Source organism: Oncorhynchus clarkii, chromosome 26, assembly GCF_045791955.1.
Source record: "Oncorhynchus clarkii lewisi isolate Uvic-CL-2024 chromosome 26, UVic_Ocla_1.0, whole genome shotgun sequence".
Lineage (NCBI taxonomy): Eukaryota > Metazoa > Chordata > Actinopteri > Salmoniformes > Salmonidae > Oncorhynchus > Oncorhynchus clarkii.
Genome location: NC_092172.1, coordinates 47,389,101 through 47,415,962, shown reverse-complemented (window position 1 = coordinate 47,415,962; position 26,862 = coordinate 47,389,101). Strand labels below are relative to the sequence as shown.

Below are 26,862 nucleotides of genomic sequence, written 5' to 3'. Positions count from 1 at the left end.
CGGAAGCTATGAAATGTTAACTATTTAAAACGCTGTGGAGCCTGACAGTAGAACCACAGTTAGCCCCTCAAGACTCCTGCTGAGGGTTAGTTACAGCATCTACTTCCTCAATAGGAGGCATCACTAAATACAAAACAACATCTACTTCCTCTAAGAGGAGGCATCACTACATACTAAACAACATCCACTTCCTCTAAGAGGAGGCATCACTACATACTAAACAACATCCACTTCCTCAATAGGAGGCATCACTACATACAAAACAACATCTACTTCCTCTAAGAGGAGGCATCACTACATACTAAACAACATCCACTTCCTCTAAGAGGAGGCATCACTACATACTAAACAACATCCACTTCCTCTAAGAGGAGGCATCACTACATACAAAACAACATCTACTTCCTCTAAGAGGGGGCATCACTACATACTAAACAACATCCACTTCCTCAATAGGAGGCATCACATCTACTTCCTCTAAGAGGAGGCATCACTACATACTAAACAACATCTACTTCCTCTAAGAGGGGGCATCACTACATACTAAACAACATCCACTTCCTCAATAGGAGGCATCACATCTACTTCCTCTAAGAGGAGGCATCACTACATACTAAACAACATCCACTTCCTCTAAGAGGAGGCATCACTACATACTAAACAACATCCACTTCCTCAATAGGAGGCATCACTACATACAAAACAACATCTACTTCCTCTAAGAGGAGGCATCACTACATACTAAACAACATCCACTTCCTCTAAGAGGAGGCATCACTACATACTAAACAACATCCACTTCCTCTAAGAGGAGGCATCACTACATACAAAACAACATCCACTTCCTCTAAGAGGAGGCATCACTACATACAAAACAACATCTACTTCCTCTAAGAGGAGGCATCACTACATACAAAACAACATCTACTTCCTCTAAGAGGGGGCATCACTACATACTAAACAACATCCACTTCCTCAATAGGAGGCATCACATCTACTTCCTCTAAGAGGAGGCATCACTACATACAAAACAACATCCACTTCCTCAATAGGAGGCATCACATCTACTTCCTCTAAGAGGAGGCATCACTACATACTAAACAACATCTACTTCCTCTAAGAGGAGGCATCACTACATACAAAACAACATCTACTTCCTCTAAGAGGAGGCATCACTACATACTAAACAACATCTACTTCCTCTAAGAGGAGGCATCACTACATACTAAACAACATCTACTTCCTCTAAGAGGAGGCATCACTACATACAAAACAACATCTACTTCCTCTAAGAGGAGGCATCACTACATACTAAACAACATCCACTTCCTCTAAGAGGAGGCATCACTACATACTAAACAACATCTACTTCCTCTAAGAGGAGGCATCACTACATACAAAACAACATCTACTTCCTCTAAGAGGAGGCATCACTACATACTAAACAACATCTACTTCCTCTAAGAGGAGGCATCACTACATACTAAACAACATCTACTTCCTCTAAGAGGAGGCATCACTACATACTAAACAACATCTACTTCCTCTAAGAGGAGGCATCACTACATACAAAACAACATCTACTTCCTCTAAGAGGAGGCATCACTACATACTAAACAACATCTACTTCCTCTAAGAGGAGGCATCACTACATACAAAACAACATCCACTTCCTCTAAGAGGAGGCATCACTACATACTAAACAACATCCACTTCCTCTAAGAGGAGGCATCACTACATACAAAACAACATCTACTTCCTCTAAGAGGAGGCATCACTACATACAAAACAACATCTACTTCCTCTAAGAGGAGGCATCACTACATACAAAACAACATCTACTTCCTCTAAGAGGAGGCATCACTACATACTAAACAACATCCACTTCCTCTAAGAGGAGGCATCACTACATACAAAACAACATCTACTTCCTCTAAGAGGAGGCATCACTACATACTAAACAACATCTACTTCCTCTAAGAGGAGGCATCACTACATACAAAACAACATCCACTTCCTCTAAGAGGAGGCATCACTACATACTAAACAACATCCACTTCCTCTAAGAGGAGGCATCACTACATACAAAACAACATCTACTTCCTCTAAGAGGAGGCATCACTACATACTAAACAACATCCACTTCCTCTAAGAGGAGGCATCACTACATACAAAACAACATCTACTTCCTCTAAGAGGAGGCATCACTACATACAAAACAACATCTACTTCCTCTAAGAGGAGGCATCACTACATACTAAACAACATCTACTTCCTCTAAGAGGAGGCATCACTACATACAAAACAACATCTACTTCCTCTAAGAGGAGGCATCACTACATACAAAACAACATCTACTTCCTCTAAGAGGAGGCATCACTACATACTAAACAACATCTACTTCCTCTAAGAGGAGGCATCACTACATACAAAACAACATCTACTTCCTCTAAGAGGAGGCATCACTACATACAAAACAACATCTACTTCCTCTAAGAGGAGGCATCACTACATACAAAACAACATCCACTTCCTCTAAGAGGAGGCATCACTACATACAAAACAACATCTACTTCCTCAAGAGGAGGCATCACTACATACTAAACAACATCTACTTCCTCAAGAGGAGGCATCACTACATACTAAACAACATCTACTTCCTCTAAGAGGAGGCATCACTACATACAAAACAACATCCACTTCCTCTAAGAGGAGGCATCACTACATACAAAACAACATCTACTTCCTCTAAGAGGAGGCATCACTACATACTAAACAACATCTACTTCCTCTAAGAGGAGGCATCACTACATACAAAACAACATCCACTTCCTCTAAGAGGAGGCATCACTACATACTAAACAACATCCACTTCCTCTAAGAGGAGGCATCACTACATACAAAACAACATCTACTTCCTCTAAGAGGAGGCATCACTACATACTAAACAACATCCACTTCCTCTAAGAGGAGGCATCACTACATACAAAACAACATCTACTTCCTCTAAGAGGAGGCATCACTACATACAAAACAACATCTACTTCCTCTAAGAGGAGGCATCACTACATACTAAACAACATCTACTTCCTCTAAGAGGAGGCATCACTACATACAAAACAACATCTACTTCCTCTAAGAGGAGGCATCACTACATACAAAACAACATCTACTTCCTCTAAGAGGAGGCATCACTACATACTAAACAACATCTACTTCCTCTAAGAGGAGGCATCACTACATACAAAACAACATCTACTTCCTCTAAGAGGAGGCATCACTACATACAAAACAACATCTACTTCCTCTAAGAGGAGGCATCACTACATACAAAACAACATCCACTTCCTCTAAGAGGAGGCATCACTACATACAAAACAACATCTACTTCCTCAAGAGGAGGCATCACTACATACTAAACAACATCTACTTCCTCAAGAGGAGGCATCACTACATACTAAACAACATCTACTTCCTCTAAGAGGAGGCATCACTACATACAAAACAACATCTACTTCCTCTAAGAGGAGGCATCACTACATACTAAACAACATCTACTTCCTCTAAGAGGAGGCATCACTACATACAAAACAACATCTACTTCCTCTAAGAGGAGGCATCACTACATACAAAACAACATCTACTTCCTCAAGAGGAGGCATCACTACATACTAAACAACATCTACTTCCTCTAAGGGAGGCATCACTACATACTAAACAACATATACTTCCTCAAGAGGAGGCATCACTACATACTAAACAACATCCACTTCCTCTAAGAGGAGGCATCACTACATACAAAACAACATCTACTTCCTCCAAGAGGAGGCATCACTACATACTAAACAACATCTACTTCCTCTAAGAGGAGGCATCACTACATACTAAACAACATCTACTTCCTCTAAGAGGGGGCATCACTACATACAAAACAACATCCACTTCCTCTAAGAGGAGGCATCACTACATACTAAACAACATCTACTTCCTCTAAGAAGAGGCATCACTACATACTAAACAACATCCACTTCCTCTAAGAGGAGGCATCACTACATACTAAACAACATCCACTTCCTCTAAGAGGAGGCATCACTACATACAAAACAACATCCACTTCCTCTAAGAGGAGGCATCACTACATACTAAACAACATCCACTTCCTCTAAGAGGAGGCATCACTACATACAAAACAACATCTACTTCCTCTAAGAGGAGGCATCACTACATACAAAACAACATCCACTTCCTCTAATAGGAGGCATCACTACATACAAAACAACATCCACTTCCTCTAAGAGGAGGCATCACTACATACAAAACAACATCTACTTCCTCTAAGAGGAGGCATCACTACATACAAAACAACATCTACTTCCTCTAAGAGGAGGCATCACTACATACAAAACAACATCCACTTCCTCAAGAGGAGGAAACAACATCCACTTCCTCAAGAGGAGGCATCACTACATACAAAACAACATCTACTTCCTCTAAGAGGAGGCATCACTACATACTAAACAACATCCACTTCCTCAAGAGGAGGCATCACTACACGTGACAACATCCATATAAACAGATCTGGGACCAGCCTAACAGACAGCAACATTCCCCTGAAGCTCAACATAACATCCTTATAAACAGATCTGGGACCAGCCTAACAGACTGCAACATGTCCTGAGTCTCAACATAACATCCTTATAAACAGATCTGGGACCAGCCTAACAGTCAGAAGTGGTCCAGTCCAGCGTTGGCGGTTTGATCACTATAGCGACCCACAACCTCAGAACAGTTACAACACAAAAAGGATGAGGATCAGAACATTGATTTGAAACGGGCGGAATAATAACGTTTTGGGAACGCAGACAAAGTCCTCCAGGGCATGAACTTTCCCTGGAGACACCAATGGGGCGGCAGGGTAGCCTAGTGGTTATAGCGTTCGACTAGTAGCCGGAAGGTTGCAAGTTCAAATCCCTGTCCCTCTCCCTCTGTCGTTCCTCTGTCGTTCTGCCCCTGAACAGGCAGTTAACCCACTGTTCCTAGGCTGTCATTGAAAATAAGAATTTGTTCTTAACTGACTTGCCTGGATAAATAAAGGTCAAAAATTAAAATACTACATACAAAAACATTTTTGCATATTATTCTAGTAGCCTGTTCCCAGATCTGTTCCCAGATCTGTTGATGCTGTCTTGCCAATGCCTATGGTCACATGAATCTAACACAAACAGATCTGGGTCCAGGCTTAAAGACAGCAACGTGTCCTGGTCTCACGTCTTTATGGATTCTCTCCTCTTGAATCACTCAGAAGAGGTCCAGAGTTCCTTGGTGCTGAACCGAGGCGAACAGGAATCCATTCACAAAGCCACAATGGGTCATTCCGATGGGTCTCTTTGTGGAGCGAGGAGCAACGGAGCTAGAATTCACTGGGATGTCTGATCCGAGGCCAAGCAGCGTCCCCGGAGTCTCCATGTCCACAGCACACTGAGCACAGTGGTACAGTCCAGACCAAGGAGAAGAACCCCCATGTCCTCAGCACAGTGGTACAGTCCAGACCAAGGAGAAGAACCCCCATGTCCACAGCACAGTGGTACAGTCCAGAGTCCAGACCAAGGAGAACAACCCCCGTGTCCACAGCACAGTGGTACAGTCCAGACCAAGGAGAAGAACCCCCATGTCCACAGCACAGTGGTACAGTCCAGACCTAAGAGAAGAAGCATGCCCTGCTAGCCTGGCATCAGATCTATTTGTGCTGTCTTGCCAACTATGCATGAAAACAGCCATAGCAGTTACTGTGGCTATACAGCACCAACCAATCTAGAACCAGGCTAATGCCCTGTAGGCTTAGTCAGCATAGTCAGGTGCCTAGACACCCGTTATACACCTGACATATACTGGTTATAACCTGCTATATGCTACATCCTCTAGACACCTGTTATACACCTGACATATACTGGTTATAACCTGCCATAGGCTCCACTCTCTAGACACATATTATACACCTGACATATACTGGTTATAACCTGCCATAGGCTCCACTCTCTAGACACATATTATACACCTGACATATACTGGTTATAACCTGCTAAAGGCTCCACTCTCTAGACACATATTATACACCTGACATATACTGGTTATAACCTGCTATAGGCTCCACTCTCTAGACACCTGTTATACACCTGACATATACTGGTTATAACCTGCTATGGGCTCCACTCTCTAGACACCTGTTATACACCTGACATATACTGGTTATAACCTGCTATAGGCTCCACTCTCTAGACACCTGTTATACACCTGACATATACTGGTTATAACCTGCCATAGGCTCCACTCTCTAGACACCTGTTATACACCTGACATATACTGGTTATAACCTGATATAGGCTCTACTCTCTAAACACCTGTTAAACACCTGACATATACTGGTTATAACCTGCCATAGGCTCCACTCTCTAGACACCACCACAACCTTTTAATGCATTATAAGTAGCTCATAAGGCATTATGAAAAGGGTATTCATAGCTTGGTGGTGCTACCGTATGAGCGTTTCTTCTTCAGGTTTATCCTCCCTCTTTGTGAGAGCCCCCCTCCCTCCACCAACCCCCCTCCACCCCTCTGCCAACCCCCCTCCGCCCCTCTACCAACCCCCCTCTGCCCACTACATGATCTCACATCACTCTAATGCATGCTGCTGGGACCTGACCTAAATCTAGAATAGGATGAGACCCTGCTATGCACACACACACACACACACACACACACACTCAGACACGGAACACAGAAAACAGGGGAATGACCGTGGCCGAGGTTCCTAGGTAAGAAGTCTGAGTCTTAACTAGTTGGAGTCCATGTTGTAGACAGAGACACAGATTTTATTATATTTAACTAGTTTGAGTCCATGTTGTAGACAGAGACACAGATGTCATTATATTTAACTAGTTGGAGTCCATGTTGTAGACAGAGAAACAGAAGTCAGTATATTTAAATAGTTTGAGTCCATGTTGTAGACAGAGACACAGATGTCATTATATTTAACTAGTTGGAGTCCATGTTGTAGACAGAGACATAGAAGTCAGTATATTTAAATAGTTTGAGTCCATGTTGTAGACAGAGACACAGATGTCATTATATTTAACTAGTTGGAGTCCATGTTGTAGACAGAGACATAGATGTTATTATATTTAAATAGTTTGAGTCCATGTTGTAGACAGAGACACAGATGTCATTATATTTAACTAGTTGGAGTCCATGTTGTAGACAGAGACATAGATGTTATTATATTTAACTAGTTTGAGTCCATGTTGTAGACAGAGACACAGAAGTAATTATATTTCTAAGGTTGTATGCCATTCAATCAGTATAATTATTACATAATAGTTTGTGTCTGGAGTGGGTGGGTGGATCCAGGTACTGGTATGGTCAGGTGGGTGGATCCAGGTACTGGATGGTCAGGTGAATGGACCCAGGTACTGGTATGGTCAGGTGGATGGATCCAGGTAATGGTATGGTCAGGTGGATGGATCCAGGTACTGGTATGGTCAGGTGGATGGATGGATCCTGGTACTGGTATGGTCAGGTGGATGGATCCAGGTACTGGTATGGTCAGGTGGATGGATCCAGGTACTGGTATGGTCAGGTGGATGGACCCAGGTACTGGTATGGTCAGGTGGATGGATCCAGGTACTGGTATGGTCAGGTGGATGGATCCAGGTACTGGTATGGTCAGGTGGATGGATCCAGGTACTGGTATGGTCAGGTGGATGGATCCAGGTACTGGTACGGTCAGGTGGGTGGATCCAGGTACTGGTATGGTCAGGTGGATGGATCCAGGTACTGGTATGGTCAGGTGGATGGACCCAGGTACTGGTATGGCCAGGTGGATGGATCCAGGTACTGGTATGGTCAGGTGGCTGGATCCAGGTACTGGTATGGTCAGGTGTATGGACCCAGGTACTAGTATGGTCAGGTGGATGGATGGACCCAGGTACTGGTATGGTCAGGTGGATGGATCCAGGTACTGGTATGGTCAGGTGGATAGATCCAGGCACTGGTATGGTCAGGTGGATGGATCCAGGTACTGGTATGGTCAGGTGGATGGATCCAGGTACTGGTATGGTCAGGTGGATGGATGGATGGATCCAGGTACTGGTATGGTCAGGTGGATGGATCCAGGTACTGGTATGGTCAGGTGGATGGATCCAGGTACTGGTATGGTCAGGTGGGTGGATCCAGGTATTGGTATGGTCAGGTGGGTGGATCCAGGTACTGGTATGGTCAGGTGGATGGATCCAGCTACTGGTATGGTCAGGTGGGTGGCCTCAGGTGGTGAAGCATCAACACATGGTGTAAAGGTATATATAGTAAACACAACGCTAGTCAGATTCACAAAACCCTATGCTATGGAAATACTAGACAACAACACAACACTTGAACAGATATGTGGTACCTCATCCAACCAGAATACACAATGTAGCTAGGTGTACACAATAACAGACAGACAGACAGACAGACAGACAGACAGACAGACAGACAGACAGACAGACAGACAGACAGACGAGAGAGACAGACAGACAGACAGACAGACAGACAGACAGACGACAGACAGACAGACAGACAGACAGACAGACAGACAGACGAGAGACAGACAGACAAACAGACAGACAGACAGACAGACAGACAGACAGACAGACCATTGTCAACAGATGAAATGGAAAATATGAGGACGTCGATGACATGTCCCAGCATCATTATAGCCAATAGACTGTCACAGAACAACGCGGCTAGCCAATCACTTCACAGAAAGGAAATAACAAGACTGCAATTCCATAGCAGTGATCCAGCAACCACATCCTCCTGACAATGAAGGCCTTTACAAGTATGTGTTACTTTATCATGATACGCGGAGCCATTTGAAATGACGACTGAACTCAAGACACACAACGACGTCTGACTATTATTACAGCGATACCTATCGTTTACTCAGGCCTATAAACCATGGTCCAACGGTTTTATATACTGTATATAAATATATATATATATCCTATAGATGCTGGTCGTCGACAAAAGAAGGCAGAATAATATATTAAATCGGTGCTTCAGTTAAATGCAGGCCTATCTGTGCGTTTTGTGTCGCAGAAATAAACAAAGTCACATTAAGGTTACGAATAATGTATGGAGCGACAGGTATCAGGGATGTCTCGTGCTATAGCAGGAGTGTGATTACACAACCTCTATATTGTGTTTTCTGGATGCATTGTGTGTGTGTGTGTGTGTTTTTTTTTACGCGTGGTCTATTCCTATGCTCAACGACATGTTACGTAGACTACCGTGTTGTATGAGACTGTCTTTACACTAAAGGTTACGTACTGTAGGCTGCTCCCCGAATTGAATCATCACATTACTCAGAGCGTGTAGCCTACGTTGTGTAGCGTAGGTCCTACCATCCTCATGAAACGATAATGCTCTGTTCCTTTCATGACAGAAAAACAACGACGGGGGGGGCCTATAAAATATCACATTCGGTTCACCGAATACCTTGAAAAAGGCCACACTGTTGAGATTGATATCTCTTTGTACCATTCTCCACAAATATCACTTGCATTTGCCAATCTCATCATAGGCTACGGTATAGGTTATCTAGTCAATATAATAACAAATGAATCCAAAACCGTGCATAGACTCGACATGCAAATCTACCGGACCAACCGGGTGCACCTGCCTAACGGAAGGAAAAAGAATGACAGCATAAATTATTTACTATATCCAGATATATATAGTATTACATCCACATAGGCATCAACTCACCGTGTATTTTAAGTCACTGACTCCCGTCATTATTTGTTTAATCCCCACTGGTCCTTTGTGTCTCTGTGTGTTTCGTGTTTTTATTTTGATAAACATGCCCGCCAGACGGGGTCTGTGCTCCTCTCATCCGCCTGCCGTCATTCTGTCTCTATCTCCGCCTGCTGCTGCAGCACGAGCACTAAAGTCACTCCCACCGTTCCATTCCACAGCATGACGTCAAGGATCAACAGCGTCCACCCCTCCTTTAATAATGCCATTGACTATCTCCCTTTCCTCTCTCTCTCTCTCTCTCTTTCTCTCTCTGTCTCTGTCTCTCTCTGTCGCGCAGTGTCTCTCTGTCTACCGAATTCAGAACCCGCCGGCCGGTTTGGGCGCTTGTCTGGTTGTAGGCTTAAACCAACATCATTTAGGAGACGGGATTCTTCTGGAGTAGTGTGGTGGTTATATAAATGGCGCTGGTACTTATACAATGTATTACTATGGTAACACTAGGCTTCATTATCACAGCAGAGGGACTCACCAGTGGATGGCGCTTGTCGGGTCCCGGCTGGCGGAACGACCGTGGAAAGACAATGCCGTCATGTTCTCGAGTGGCTACATTGTTGCTCTGTACATCAATGGCATTGTTCTGTATTTGAATGGCTGATGATGTGCAGTGGAGCGATAACCATGGGCTACTGTAGTCTCACATTTGAAAAAATATATATATATATATAATTCTAGTCCTGTCTGTGTAGTCATTCGTTTAAATTGTTAGCCCGAAAAAAATGTAATTAAAACAACAGAAATAGGGACTAAACGCATATACATTAATATCTTACCAGCCAATCACCAGTTGATGTGTGTCTGATGTCTCTTTGTGGACAGAAATGACACATGTATTTTATTTATTTAACTAGTCAGTTAAGAACAAATTATTATTTTCAATGACGGCCTAGGAACAGTGGGTTAACTGGTCTAGGAACAGTGGGTTAACTGGTCTAGGAACAGTGGGTTAACTGGTCTAGGAACAGTGGGTTAACTGGTCTAGGAACAGTGGGTTAACTGGTCTAGGAACAGTGGGGTTAACTGGTCTAGGAACAGTGGGTTAACTGGTCTAGGAACAGTGGGTTAACTGGTCTAGGAACAGTGGGTTAACTGGTCTAGGAACAGTGGGTTAACTGGTCTAGGAACAGTGGGGTTAACTGGTCTAGGAACAGTGGGTTAACTGGCCTAGGAACAGTGGGTTAACTGGTCTAGGAACAGTGGGTTAACTGGTCTAGGAACAGTGGGTTAACTGGTCTAGGAACAGTGGGTTAACTGGTCTAGGAACAGTGGGTTAACTGGTCTAGGAACAGTGGGGTTAACTGGTCTAGGAACAGTGGGTTAACTGGTCTAGGAACAGTGGGTTAACTGGTCTAGGAACAGTGGGTTAACTGGTCTAGGAACAGTGGGTTAACTGGTCTAGGAACAGTGGGTTAACTGGTCTAGGAACAGTGGGGTTAACTGGTCTAGGAACAGTGGGTTAACTGGTCTAGGAACAGTGGGTTAACTGGTCTAGGAACAGTGGGTTAACTGGCCTAGAAACAGTGAGTTAACTGCCTGTTCAGGGGCAGAACGACAGATTTGTACCTTGTCAGCTCGGGGATTCTAGGCTACCTGTTGGTTACTGGCCCAACGCTCTAGCCACTAGGCTATCTGTTGGTTATTAGTCCAATGCTCTAACCACTAGGCTACCTGCTGGTTACTAGTCCAACACTCTAACCACTAGGCTACCTGCTGGTTACTAATCCAACACTCTAACCACTAGGCTACCTGCTGGTTACTGGCCCGAAGCTCTAACCACTAGGTTACCTGCTGGTTACTAGTCCAACACTCTAACACTAGGCTACCTGCTGGTTACTAGTCCAACGCTCTAACCACTAGGCTACCTGCTGGTTACTAGTCCAACACTCTAACCACTAGACTACCTGCTGGTTACTAGTCCAACACTCTAACCACTCGTCTACCTGCTGGTTACTAGTCCAACACTCTAACCACTAGGCTACCTGCTGGTTACTAGTCCAACACTCTAACCACTAGGCTACCTGCTGGTTACTAGTCCAACACTCTAACCACTAGTCTACCTTCCGGTTACTAGTCCAACACTCTAACCACTAGGCTACCTGCTGGTTACTAGTCCAACACTCTAACCACTAGACTACCTGCTGGTTACTAGTCCAACACTCTAACCACTCGTCTACCTGCTGGTTACTAGTCCAACACTCTAACCACTAGGCTACCTGCTGGTTACTAGTCCAACACTCTAACCACTAGGCTACCTGCTGGTTACTAGTCCAACGCTCTAACCACTAGGCTATCTGTTGGTTACTAGTCCAACACTCTAACCACTAGGCTACCTGCTGGTTACTAGTCCAACATTCTAACCACTAGTCTACCTGCTGGTTACTAGTCCAACGCTCTAACCACTAGGCTACCTGCTGGTTACTAGTCCAATGCTCTAACCACTAGGCTACCTTCTGGTTACTAGTCCAATGCTCTAACCACTAGGCTACCTGCTGGTTTCTAGTCCAACACTCTAACCACTAGGCTACCTGCTGGTTACTAGTCCAACACTCTAACCACTAGGCTACCTGCTGGTTACTAGTCCAACACTCTAACCACTAGTCTACCTGCTGGTTACTAGTCCAACGCTCTAACCACTAGGCTACCTGCTGGTTACTAGTCCAATGCTCTAACCACTAGGCTACCTTCTGGTTACTAGTCCAATGCTCTAACCACTAGGCTACCTGCTGGTTACTAGTCCAACACTCTAACCACTAGGCTACTTGCTGGTTACTGGCCCAACACTCTAACCACTAGTCTACCTGCTGGTTACTAGTCCAACACTCTAACCACTAGGCTACCTGCTGGTTACTAGCCCAACACTCTAACCACTAGGCTACCTGCTGGTTACTAGTCCAACACTCTAACCACTAGGCTACCTGCTGGTTACTAGTCCAACACTCTAACCACTAGGCTACCTGCTGGTTACTAGTCCAACACTCTAACCACTAGGCTACCTACTGGTTACTAGTCCAACGCTCTAACCACTAGGCTACCTGCTGGTTACTAGTCCAACGCTCTAACCACTAGGCTACCTGCTGGTTACTGGCCCAACACTCTAACCACTAGTCTACCTGCTGGTTACTAGTCCAACACTCTAACCACTAGACTACCTGCTGGTTACTGGCCCGACGCTCTAACCACTAGGCTACCTGCTGGTTACTAGTCTAACTCTCTAACCACTAGTCTACCTGCTGGTTACTAGTCCAACACTCTAACCACTAGGCTACCTGCTGGTTACTAGTCCAACACTCTAACCACTAGGCTACCTGCTGGTTACTAGTCCAACACTCTAACCACTAGGCTACCTGCCGCCACATCCCAACAGACAACAGTCAATGCAATATTCATATGACCATAGACAATTTATACAAACGTTTGTGGACACCACTTCAAATTAGTGGAGTTGGCTATTTCAGTTACATCCGTTGCTGACAGGTATCTAAAATCGAACACACCGCCATGCAATCTCCATAGACAAACATTGGCAATAGAATGGTCTTATTGAAGAGCTCAGTGACCTTCAACGTGGCACCGTCATGAGATGTCACCTTTCTAACAAGTCAGTTCGTCAAATATCTGCCCTGCTGGAGCTGCCCCCTGTCAACTGTAAGCGCTGTTATTGTGAAGTGGAAACATCTAGGAGCAACAACGGCTCAGCCGCGAAGTGGTAGGCCACACAAGCTCAACAGAACAGGCTTTCAACACCGTGTAGAGTCCCTGTGGAAGGCTTTCAACACCTTGTAGAGACCCTGTGGAAGGCTTTCAACACCTTGTAGAGACCCTGTGGAAGGCTTTCAACACCTTGTAGAGACCCTGTGGAAGGCTTTCAACACCTTGTAGAGTCCATGACCTGACAAGTTGAGGCTGTGCTGAGGGCTAAAGGGGATGCAACTAAATATTAGGAAGGTGTTCCTAATGTTTTGTACCCTCAGTATGGGGCGGCAGGGTAGCCTAGTGGTTAGAGTGTTGGACTAGTAACCAGTTCACTCTAACCACAAGTTCAAACCCCCGAGCTTACAAGGTACAAATCTGTCGTTCTGCTCCTGAACAGGCAGACTAACGTATTGAGACCAACATAGGCCGTCATTGAAAACAAGAATTTGTTCTCAACTGACTTGCCTAGTTAAATAAAGGTAAAATAAATAGCCTAGTCAGGTCCAAAATTATTGGCACCGTTGATAAAGATGAGTGAAAAATGCTGTATAAAAAAAATATCTGCTTATTTGCTCTAAAAATTGTGAAATTATATTATTTTATACAAACATCATTTCTCAGAGAAAGAGATTTTTGCTAAACAAGTAATGCGTTTTTCTCCCTGGAAAAAAAAGAGATCAAAATTATTGTCACCCCTTGTTTTCAATACCTCGCCATGATAACTGCACCGAGTCTTTTTCCTATAAAATCTCTACTGAGATTAGAGAAAACTTTGGGAGGAATCTTAGACCTTATTCCTCCATACAGAATCTGTCCAGATCCTTGATATCCTTCGTCTGCTCTTATGGACCGTCCTCTTCAATGGGGGGTCCATGAGGCTCAGATGACCATTGCGAAAATGTTGATTTAGTCGTCAATTTCTTTGTGAAATTTCATGTGTGCTATTATCTTGCTGGAAGATCCACTTGCAGGCAGAGGAAACCAGTTTTTTTTGGCTAAAATGTTCTGGTACTGGGTAAAGTTCATGATGCCGTTGACCCTAACAAGGGCCTCAGGACCAGTGGAAGCAAAATATCCCCAAAACATCAAAAATCCACCACCATATTTTACAGTAGGTGTGGGGGGGTTTATTTTCTGTTTATCACATCCTTTCTTTCAACACCAAACCCTGTCCGAAGAGCTCTGTTTTCATGTAATCTGACCATAACACCGAATCCAATTACATTTGTTGGATGACATGAAAATAGCAACAACAATATTCATATTGTCTATAGACTACTAACTTGGCCATCTGAAACTTCATTATGAGCGGTCTCTTTTTGTCCTAGTCATATAGTCAATTTCCCTTCCTGTCATGTGATATTCAGCTTTATAATGCCATTCGCTCCTAGTCATATAGTCAAACCTCTCTTCCTGTCATGTGATATTCAGCTTTATAATGCCATTCGCTCCTAGTCATATAGTCAACCCTCTCTTCCTGTCATGTGATATTCAGCTTTATAATGCCATTCGCTCCTACTCGTTCAGTCAACCCTCTCTTCCTGTCATGTGATATTCAGCTTTATGATGCCATTCGCTCCTACTCGTTCAGTCAACCCTCTCTTCCTGTCATGTGATATTCAGCTTTATAATGCCATTCGCTCCTACTCACTCAGTCAACCCTCTCTTCCTGTCATGTGATATTCAGCTTTATAATGCCATTCGCTCCTACTCGTTCAGTCAACCCTCTCTTCCTGTCATGTGATATTCAGCTTTAAAATGCCATTCGCTCCTACTCAGTCAGTCAACCCTCTCTTCCTGTCATGTGATATTCAGCTTTATAATGCCATTCGCTCCTACTCAGTCAACCCTCTCTTCCTGTCATGTGATATTCAGCTTTATAATGCTATTCGCTCCTACTCAGTCAGTCAACCCTCTCTTCCTGTCATGTGATATTCAGCTTTATAATGCCATTCGCTCCTAGTCATATAGTCAACCCTCTCTTCCTGTCATGTGATATTCAGCTTTATAATGCCATTCGCTCCTACTCGTTCAGTCAACCCTCTCTTCCTGTCATGTGATATTCAGCTTTATGATGCCATTCGCTCCTACTCGTTCAGTCAACCCTCTCTTCCTGTCATGTGATATTCAGCTTTATAATGCCATTCGCTCCTACTCACTCAGTCAACCCTCTCTTCCTGTCATGTGATATTCAGCTTTATAATGCCATTCGCTCCTACTCGTTCAGTCAACCCTCTCTTCCTGTCATGTGATATTCAGCTTTAAAATGCCATTCGCTCCTACTCAGTCAGTCAACCCTCTCTTCCTGTCATGTGATATTCAGCTTTATAATGCCATTCGCTCCTACTCAGTCAACCCTCTCTTCCTGTCATGTGATATTCAGCTTTATAATGCTATTCGCTCCTACTCAGTCAGTCAACCCTCTCTTCCTGTCATGTGATATTCAGCTTTATAATGCCATTCGCTCCTACTCATTCAGTCAACCCTCTCTTCCTGTCATGTGATATTCAGCTTTATAATGCCATTCGCTCCTACTCAGTCAACCCTCTCTTCCTGTCATGTGATATTCAGCTTTATAATGCTATTCGCTCCTACTCAGTCAGTCAACCCTCTCTTCCTGTCATGTGATATTCAGCTTTATAGTGCCATTCGCTCCTACTCATTCAGTCAACCCTCTCTTCCTGTCATGTGATACACAGCTTTATGATGTCATTACCACACGACAGTACGTTGGAGTGGGAAGCACTAATCTAAAACAGACTCCTTATCGGTCTTCTCATCTGGGCAGTCATCTTTCCCCCAATCCTTCTCCTAGTGATTTGGGTCACAGCTGGTCTGCCAGAGGGAATGTGAGTTGGTACCTTGGCCTGGCAGAGTGGTGAGAGGACTGGGTCACAGCTGGTATGCCAGAGGGAATGTGAGGTGAGGTGGGGTGGGGGGGGGGGGGGGGGGGGTGAGTGGTGAGAGAAACAATTGCATAGGCAAGATGCAGTAGATGGTATAGAGTACAGTATATACATATGAGATGAGTAATGTAGGGTATGTAAACATTATATTAAGTAGCTAGTGATATATTTTACATCGATTTCCATTATTAAAGTGGCTGGAGTTGAGTCAGTGTGTTGGCAGCAGCCACTCAATGTTAGTGGTGGCTGTTTAACAGTCTGATGGCCTTGAGATAGAAGCTGTTTTTCAGTCTCTCGGTCCCAGCTTTGATGCACCTGTACTGACCTCGCCTTCTGGATGATAGCGGGGGGAACAGGCAGTGGCTCGGGTACTGACCTCGCCTTCTGGATGATAGCGGGGTGAACAGGCAGTGGCTCGGGTACTGACCTCGCCTTCTGGATCATAGCGGGGTGAACAGGCAGTGGCTCGGGTACTGACCTCGCCTTCTGGATGATAGCGGGGGGAACAGGCAGTGGCTCGGGTACTGACCTCGCCTTCTGGATGATAGCGGGGTGAACAGGCAGTGGCTCGGGTACTGACCTTGCCTTCTGGATGATAGCGGGGTGAACAGGCAGTGGCTCGGGTACTGACCTCGCCTTCTGGATGATAGCGGGGGGAACAGGCAGTGGCTCGGGTACTGACCTCGCCTTCTGGATGATAGCGGGGTGAACAGGCAGTGGCTCGGGTACTGACCTCGCCTTCTGGATGATAGCGGGGTGAACAGGCAGTGGCTCGGGTACTGACCTCGCCTTCTGGATGATAGCGGGGTGAACAGGCAGTGGCTCGGGTACTGACCTCGCCTTCTGGATGATAGCGGGGTGAACAGGCAGTGGCTCGGGTACTGACCTCGCCTTCTGGATGATAGCGGGGTGAACAGGCAGTGGCTCGGGTACTGACCTCGCCTTCTGGATGATTGCGGGGTGAACAGGCAGTGGCTCGGGTACTGACCTCGCCTTCTGGATGATAGCGGGGTGAACAGGCCTTCACTCCTGCTTGGCAGTTGTCCCACAGCATAACCAGCCACTAGCCTGGCTGTATACTGTCCAGGAAGACAAGGCATGACAACGATAGAAGTGGCTAAATCATGTATAGTGTAGAGGACTAACCACCACAGCCGTATTGTGGCACAAATACCTTTGTACAACCCCCATTCTATATAACTAAAGGCAACCCCCATTCTATATAACTAAAAGCAACCCCCATTCTATATAACTGAACTAAAGGCAACCCCCATTCTATATAACTAAAGACAACCCCCATTCTATATAACTGAACTAAAGACAATCCCCATTCTATATAACTGAACTAAAGGCAACCCCCATTCTATATAACTGAACTAAAGACAACCCCCATTCTATATAACTGAACTAAAGACAACCCCCAGTCTATATAACTAAAGGCAACCCCCATTCTATATAACTGAACTAAAGGCAACCCCCATTCTATATAACTGAACTAAAGACAACCCCCATTCTATATAACTGAACTAAAGACAACCCCCAGTCTATATAACTGAACTAAAGACAACCCCCATTCTACAGTATATTACTGAACTAAAGGCAACCCCCATTCTATATAACTGAACTAAAGGCAACCCCCATTCTATATAACTGAACTAAAGGCAACCCCCATTCTATATAACTGAACTAAAGACAACCCCCATTCTATATAACTGAACTAAAGGCAACCCCCATTCTATATAACTGAACTAAAGGCAACCCCCATTCTATATAACTGAACTAAAGGCAACCCCCATTCTATATAACTGAACTAAAGACAACCCCCATTCTATATAACTGAACTAAAGACAACCCCCATTCTATATAACTAAAGACAACCCCCATTCTATTTAACTGAACTAAAGACAACCCCCATTCTATATAACTGAACTAAAGACAACCCCCATTCTATATAACTAAAGACAACCCCCATTCTATATAACTGAACTAAAGACAACCCCCATTCTATATAACTGAACTAAAGACAACCCCCATTCTATATAACTGAACTAAAGACAACCCCCATTCTATATAACTGAACTAAAGACAACCCCCATTCTATATAACTGAACTAAAGACAACCCCCAGTCTATATAACTGAACTAAAGACAACCCCCATTCTATATAACTGAACTAAAGACAACCCCCAGTCTATATAACTGAACTAAAGACAACCCCCATTCTATATAACTGAACTAAAGGCAACCCCCATGCTATATAACTGAACTAAAGGCAACCCCCATGCTATATAACTGAACTAAAGACAACCCCCATTCTATATAACTGAACTAAATGCAACCCCCATTCTATATAACTGAACTAAAGACAACCCCCATTCTATATAACTGAACTAAAGACAACCCCCATTCTATATAACTGAACTAAAGACAACCCCCATTCTATATAACTGAACTAAAGGCAACCCCCATTCTATATAACTGAACTAAAGACAACCCCCATTCTATATAACTGAACTAAAGGCAACCCCCATTCTATATAACTGAACTAAAGGCAACCCCCATTCTATATAACTGAACTAAAGACAACCCCCAATCTATATAACTGAACTAAAGACAACCCCCATTCTATATAACTGAACTAAAGACAACCCCCATTCTATATAACTGAACTAAAGGCAACCCCCATTCTATATAACTGAACTAAAGACAACCCCCATTCTATATAACTGAACTAAAGACAACCCCCATTCTATATAACTGAACTAAAGACAACCCCCATTCTATATAACTGAACTAAAGACAACCCCCATTCTATATAACTGAACTAAAGGCAACCCCCATTCTATATAACTGAACTAAAGGCAACCCCCATTCTATATAACTGAACTAAAGACAACCCCCATTCTATATAACTGAACTAAAGACAACCCCCAGTCTATATAACTAAAGGCAACCCCCATTCTATATAACTGAACTAAAGGCAACCCCCATTCTATATAACTGAACTAAAGACAACCCCCATTCTATATAACTGAACTAAAGACAACCCCCAGTCTATATAACTGAACTAAAGACAACCCCCATTCTACAGTATATTACTGAACTAAAGGCAACCCCCATTCTATATAACTGAACTAAAGGCAACCCCCATTCTATATAACTGAACTAAAGGCAACCCCCATTCTATATAACTGAACTAAAGACAACCCCCATTCTATATAACTGAACTAAAGGCAACCCCCATTCTATATAACTGAACTAAAGGCAACCCCCATTCTATATAACTGAACTAAAGGCAACCCCCATTCTATATAACTGAACTAAAGACAACCCCCATTCTATATAACTGAACTAAAGACAACCCCCATTCTATATAACTAAAGACAACCCCCATTCTATTTAACTGAACTAAAGACAACCCCCATTCTATATAACTGAACTAAAGACAACCCCCATTCTATATAACTAAAGACAACCCCCATTCTATATAACTGAACTAAAGACAACCCCCATTCTATATAACTGAACTAAAGACAACCCCCATTCTATATAACTGAACTAAAGACAACCCCCATTCTATATAACTGAACTAAAGACAACCCCCATTCTATATAACTGAACTAAAGACAACCCCCAGTCTATATAACTGAACTAAAGACAACCCCCATTCTATATAACTGAACTAAAGACAACCCCCAGTCTATATAACTGAACTAAAGACAACCCCCATTCTATATAACTGAACTAAAGGCAACCCCCATGCTATATAACTGAACTAAAGGCAACCCCCATGCTATATAACTGAACTAAAGACAACCCCCATTCTATATAACTGAACTAAATGCAACCCCCATTCTATATAACTGAACTAAAGACAACCCCCATTCTATATAACTGAACTAAAGACAACCCCCATTCTATATAACTGAACTAAAGACAACCCCCATTCTATATAACTGAACTAAAGGCAACCCCCATTCTATATAACTGAACTAAAGACAACCCCCATTCTATATAACTGAACTAAAGGCAACCCCCATTCTATATAACTGAACTAAAGGCAACCCCCATTCTATATAACTGAACTAAAGACAACCCCCAATCTATATAACTGAACTAAAGACAACCCCCATTCTATATAACTGAACTAAAGACAACCCCCATTCTATATAACTGAACTAAAGGCAACCCCCATTCTATATAACTGAACTAAAGACAACCCCCATTCTATATAACTGAACTAAAGACAACCCCCATTCTATATAACTGAACTAAAGACAACCCCCATTCTATATAACTGAACTAAAGACAACCCCCATTCTATATAACTGAACTAAAGGCAACCCCCATTCTATATAACTGAACTAAAGACAACCCCCATTCTATATAACTGAACTAAAGACAACCCCCATTCTATATAACTGAACTAAAGACAACCCCCATTCTATATAACTGAACTAAAGGACTGTCGCCCCGTAGCACATCTTTCATATGTATATACTGTGTTCTAGTCAAGGACATTCCTATGTATCTTTTGCTATATACTCTATCCTACAGATATACTATATATAGATTCTATCCACACTGTCCATGTCTATACATCCCATCACAACATACGAATTTATACTAGATATACTATATATATTCTATCCACACTGTCCATGTCTATACATCCCATCACACATACATATTTATACTAGATATACTATATATATTCTATCCACACTGTCCATGTCTATACATCCCATCACAACATACGAATTTATACTAGATATACTATATATATTCTATCCACACTGTCCATGTCTATACATCCCATCACACATACATATTTATCCTACAGATATACTATATACACTGCTCAAAAAAATAAAGGGAACACTAAAATAACACATCCTAGATCTGAATGAATTAAATATTTTTATTAAATACTTTTTTCTTTACATAGTTGAATGTGCTGAAAACAAAATCACACAAAAATGATCAATGGAAATCAAATTTATCAACCCATGGAGGTCTGGATTTGGAGTCACACTCAAATTTAAAGTGGAAAACCACACTACAGGCTGATCCAACTTTGATGTAATGTCCTTAAAACAAGTCAAAATGAGGCTCAGTAGTGTGTGTGGCCTCCACGTGCCTGTATGACCTCCCTACAACGCCTGGGCATGCTCCTGATGAGGTGGCGGATGGTCTCCTGAGGGATCTCCTCCCAGACCTGGACTAAAGCATCCGCCAACTCCTGGACAGTCTGTGGTGCAACGTGGCATTGGTGGATGGAGCGAGACATGATGTCCCAGATGTGCTCAATTGGATTCAGTTCTGGGGAACGGGCGGGCCAGTCCATAGCATCAATGCCTTCCTCTTGCAGGAACTGCTGACACACTCCAGCCACATGAGGTCTAGCATTGTCTTGCATTAGGAGGAACCCAGGGCCAACCGCACCAGCATATGGTCTCACAAGGGTTCTGAGGATCTCATCTCGGTACCTACTGGCAGTCAGGCTACCTCTGGCGAGCACATGGAGGGCTGTGCGGCACCCCAAAGAAATGCCACCCCACACCATGACTGACCCACCGCCAAACCGGTCATGCTGGAGGATGTTGCAGGCAGCAGAACGTTCTCCACGGCGTCTCCAGACTCTGTCACGTCTGTCACGTGCTCAGTGTGAACCTGCTTTCATCTGTGAAGAGCACAGGGCGCCAGTGGTGAATTTGCCAATCTTGGTGTTCTCTGGCAAATGCCAAACGTCCTGCACGGTGTTGGGCTGTAAGCACAACCCCCACCTGTGGACGTCGGGCCCTCATACCACCCTCATGGAGTCTGTTTCTGACCGTTTGAGCAGACACATGCACATTTGTGGCCTGCTGGAGGTCATTTTGCAGGGCTCTGGCAGTGCTACTCCTGCTCCTCCTTGCACAAAGGCGGAGGTAGCGGTCCTGCTGCTGGGTTGTTGCCCTCCTACGGCCTCCTCCACGTCTCCTGATGTACTGACCTGTCTCCTGGTAGCTCCTCCATGCTCTGGACACTACGCTGTCAGACACAGCAAACCTTCTTGCCACAGCTCGCATTGATGTGCCATCCTGGATGAGCTGCACTACCTGAGCCACTTGTGTGGGTTGTAGACTCCGTCTCATGCGACCACTAGAGTGAAAGCACCGCCAGCATTCAAAAGTGACCAAAACAGGAAGCATAGGACCTGAGAAGTGGTCTGTAGTCACCACCTGCAGAACCACTCCTTTATTGGGGGTCTCTTGCTAATTGCCTTTAATTTCCACTTGTTGTCTATTCCATTTGCACAACAGCATGTGAAATTTGTCAATCAGTATTGCTTCCTAAGTGGACAGTTTGATTTCACAGAAGTGTGATTGACTTGGAGTTACATTGTGTTGTTTAAGTGTTCCCTTTATTTTTTTGAGCAGTATATAATCTATCCACACTGTCCATGTCTATACATCCCATCACACATTTATCCTACAGACTCCAACATCGTTCATCCTAATATTTATACATTTCTTAATGCCATTCTTTTCCTTTTAAATGTGTGTATTGTTAGATATTCCTGCACTGTTGAGCTAGGAACATAAAGCAGTACAACCAAATACAATCTGATAAGCTTCTATCCAAAGAACACACAGTGGATAGCAATAGTAAGACCAATAGTGAGACCAATAGTGAGACCAATAGTGAGACCAATAGTGAGACCAATAGTGAGACCAATAGTTGTGGACGTTGTGGACGAGTGAGGAAGGAAGCTATACTGTTTTGTTTAAAAAAGATAAAAAAATAAAACACAGTGACACGACATCTGTTTCAAATGCAGTTTGTCCCACAGAAATAAAATCAGTCTCCATATTTTAAATAAAAGTTTATTAAAGGTTAACGAGCTCAACAACAGTAACTAAACTGAAAAGGCAGTTCTAAGAAACACATTTATTTAAAAAAAAAAAAAGTCATGCAAGCAAATATCCCAAGGCCTTGACTGGTCCATTCACTCCCATTGATTCAGATGGTCGTATATACACACACACAAGGGTATCTTCTTCACAGCCATTACTGTAATAAGTTATATATACAGTCCTGTCTGTCTGTGATATGGGGTGGTCTCTCTCCACCCTCCTCTTCATCAGTAACGTCTCAGCGGATGCCATTGTCTTCGTTCACTCTGCAGCATTGCCCGTGTCTGATAAGGGAAAAGAAGCTGGGCAGGTTAGTAATGGTGATACATTGTGCATATTTCAAATGAGAATCTGCATCAAAATCAAATTACTGTGTGAGAAATAGTAATTCACTTGGTCTTATACTTGGAGAGCGAAGTGTGTAATCTAGTTCTAACCGAGTCTGTTTGAAGATGAAGAGAAAATGGCCTGAGAGAGAGACAGAGAGACAGAGACAGAGAGAGAGACAGAGAGAGAGACAGAGAGAGAGAAAGACAGAGAGAGACAGAGAGACAGAGACAGACAGACAGAGACAGAGAGAGAGACAGAGACAGAGAGAGAGACAGAGAGAGAGACAGAGAGAGAGACAGAGAGAGAGACAGACAGACAGAGACAGACAGAGACAGACAGACAGAGACAGACAGACAGAGACAGACAGACAGAGACAGACAGAGACAGACAGACAGAGACAGACAGACAGAGACAGACAGACAGAGACAGACAGACAGAGACAGACAGAGACAGACAGACAGACAGAGACAGACAGAGACAGACAGAGAGAACCTACTTTTCCCATCGCAGGCGACGATCTTGACTTTGTCCACCTTGACCAGATCTGTCACTTCCCTAAACTCCACGTCATTCAGAACGAAGGTCCACACGTTGTCACAGAATCTATAGGTGTTTAGTGACCCCTAGAGGCGAGAGAATGTTACAACACAACAACAAAAAAAAAGTGTACAAAAGCAGAATGGCATTTCAACCAATGGGATGTGTGTATTAATAAAAACATACAGCTATGATTTCAGCTCTTTTTCAACCAGGGATGGACCAGCTTATCTGCAAGGTTTACATGTGGGTGAAGGCTTTTGCTCCAGACAAAAAACAGTCATCCGTTTCCAACTAACCCAATGGTGTACATATCCATTATATTACATTCTACCTACTACTTATTTGACTTTGATTATTTTGATATTGTACAGTAAGCATTATGCTGCACCGTTTACACCAGTTGGAAACTGTGCACGTGACAAATACACTTTGATTTAACCATAACCTTCAATACAGTCTTTGTTGAATCAGCTGTGATGTTGCTTTGGCTAGAGAGAAAGCCTGCACCTGTTTCTGTTCCAGCCCGTATTTGTCCCCCCCTTTTTTTTTAAGGTAGGTGCAAACAGGGGAGTAATAATTAGTCCAAACAACTGCAAACAGTTGTGTTTTGCCCATGAAAACAAGAGTTTCTATTAGACAAATTCAGATCGGTCTCTTCCTCGTTTCATTTGCTTCCTAGTGAACACAAGCCAGTCCTCACCTTGAAGTTGACCCTGTTGCGAACCCGGTTGGCCAGCGCCGTGTTGATGGCTTTGTCAAACTGGAGGAGAACCTGAAGCGCCAACTGAGGAGTGATCTGTTGGGTCTGGGGGGAAAAAAAAGGGGGGAAACAACCGTTTTTCCATTTATTTAATCATGACTCAAGTTTAACATTGTAAGAAATATATACCTAGCTACTGTTTTCAGATGAGTAGCTAACAGTAGCTGGTAAAGTAATGTAGCTAGTGATTGAGAAGTGCTGGAGTGAGGCTTGAACCAGAAACCATGAGTTCATTGAGCTAATCACCTTCAACTAGTCGCGCATGCGCGTATAATAGCTAACTAATGAGCCAGTAACTAGCAATACAAATGTAGTGAATCCAAAGAGCGTTACTCATCACCACTGACTTCGGTGAAACACATTAGCCAGCATAATTTAGTCAACCGAAACTGAACCTGTAAATGAGCTTTCTAGAACTAATATTGTATCTTCTTGGTTCAAAACAGACGTCACTGCAGCCAGTTATGGAGATGCTTCTTGTTAGCATGGCTAACTAGTTAGCTAGCTATGTCGAAGATGAGAAGGGTAACTAGGTTAGCTAACCAGTTATTTCTAGTGAAAGATAAAACCCGTTTTTTCAGATAACGAAGTTAACGATGAATGTGGTTTCATAATTAGTTAACTTAACTTGCTATCCTAAAGCAAAGTGCAACAAGATCACGTTAGCTAATTATCTAGCTATCTTGGAAGCTAGCATAGCTGCAGTTTACCTGAATTAGCTCGTCAAGACTCTCTTGCAGACTGTTTCCTAGCGTCGTATTTCTGTAGAGCTGGTATGCCATTGTAATAAATTAATTTTACTAGTAAGATTGTGCACAATTCACTACCAAAATACAATTTACTAGAGGAATTTAACCGACAAAAAACACTGTGTTTTCAGAAACGGACCTGTGAGCCCCCGACTACGGAACACCGCGGAGAACAAACACAATTGCGTTTCGTATATTTCCCCAACCCCAGAAAGCCTTTATACCGGTAAAACCCGCTAGATGGGAGCAGACGACAGAAGAACAGGGTGACTCAGTGGAATTGTATCTGTACCGTAGAAAGGAAAGTGTGTAAGAGTACCGTTATCTGTGGATAAGAGCCTGAAGACACTATTGATTGTGTATAATGTTTAAATTGACAGACAACAGGTTTGTGTCAATGCAATATATTTATATTTTTTTAAGTATATATATATATTTTTTTAAATTATACAATTATCATTTTAATTAAATACTCTTTTAGATTCCATCAGTTGAGTACAATTTCAAAAGCATCAAACAATCATGTTATGAAAAGTAATTTTAAACTGTAAAGTAATTTTTTGGTGAATACTTGGATATTTAAGTACTTCTGAAAATGATGTAATATCAACAGTACTGTTTATAAAGATTAATGCTGTTCCTCCCAAATCCCCCATTCATATCCCCCCCCCCCCCCCCCCACGATAAGACTTCCACAGTAATCTCTTACATTAATCAGTAAAGAGCAGTCTCTCAGCTTTGTGATACGAAAAAAAAACCACTCAACTTTGTTGATCACATTTTAATTTTTTTTTTTTTTTTATCACTCTAGAAGAGACGGTGTCAAGGCTAATGCTAACAGAACAGAGTTATTCGTTAGAGATGCCAGAGGAGGATAAATGCATCTGCCCACAGATGCTTGAATAAGCATTTATATGTACAAAACACCAGATAAATCACGGTTAGAGCAAGAGGAGATTTTTGTCAACTTTGTTTAAACATTATACATGGTTGTTTCGGTAATGCATAGATCTATGGAAGGAGCGGATTTGAAATGACACTTCTTTTTTTTAATACAGAGATTGCAAATATAAGGAAATTACATTGTAAATATGTCAGAGCAGGTAATGCAATTATTTGTACAAAGTCGGGGACTGG

The 26,862-nt window shown here is 43.0% G+C and overlaps 2 protein-coding genes across 2 annotated transcripts in view; both read right to left on the bottom strand.

Annotated features, from left to right (window-relative positions):
- Positions 1–9,947, bottom strand: part of LOC139384665 (OTU domain-containing protein 7A-like) — a 102,278-nt gene extending 92,331 nt beyond the window's left edge. Inside the window, exon 1 of the mRNA XM_071129488.1 lies at positions 9,802–9,947. The gene's annotated coding sequence lies outside the window, so the exon portion shown is untranslated. The remainder of the gene's footprint in view (positions 1–9,801) is intronic.
- A 13,355-nt stretch (positions 9,948–23,302) lies between these two features.
- LOC139384933 (general transcription factor IIA, 2) lies at positions 23,303–25,904 on the bottom strand. Its single transcript, XM_071129843.1, has 4 exons — positions 25,687–25,904; positions 24,917–25,021; positions 24,173–24,299; positions 23,303–23,630 (listed from the first exon to the last, which is right to left on the bottom strand). Exons 1-4 carry the CDS (start codon positions 25,756–25,758, stop codon positions 23,608–23,610), a joined length of 327 nt encoding a protein of 108 aa, XP_070985944.1. The 5' UTR covers positions 25,759–25,904; the 3' UTR covers positions 23,303–23,607.
- Between the last annotated feature and the right edge of the window lie 958 nt (positions 25,905–26,862).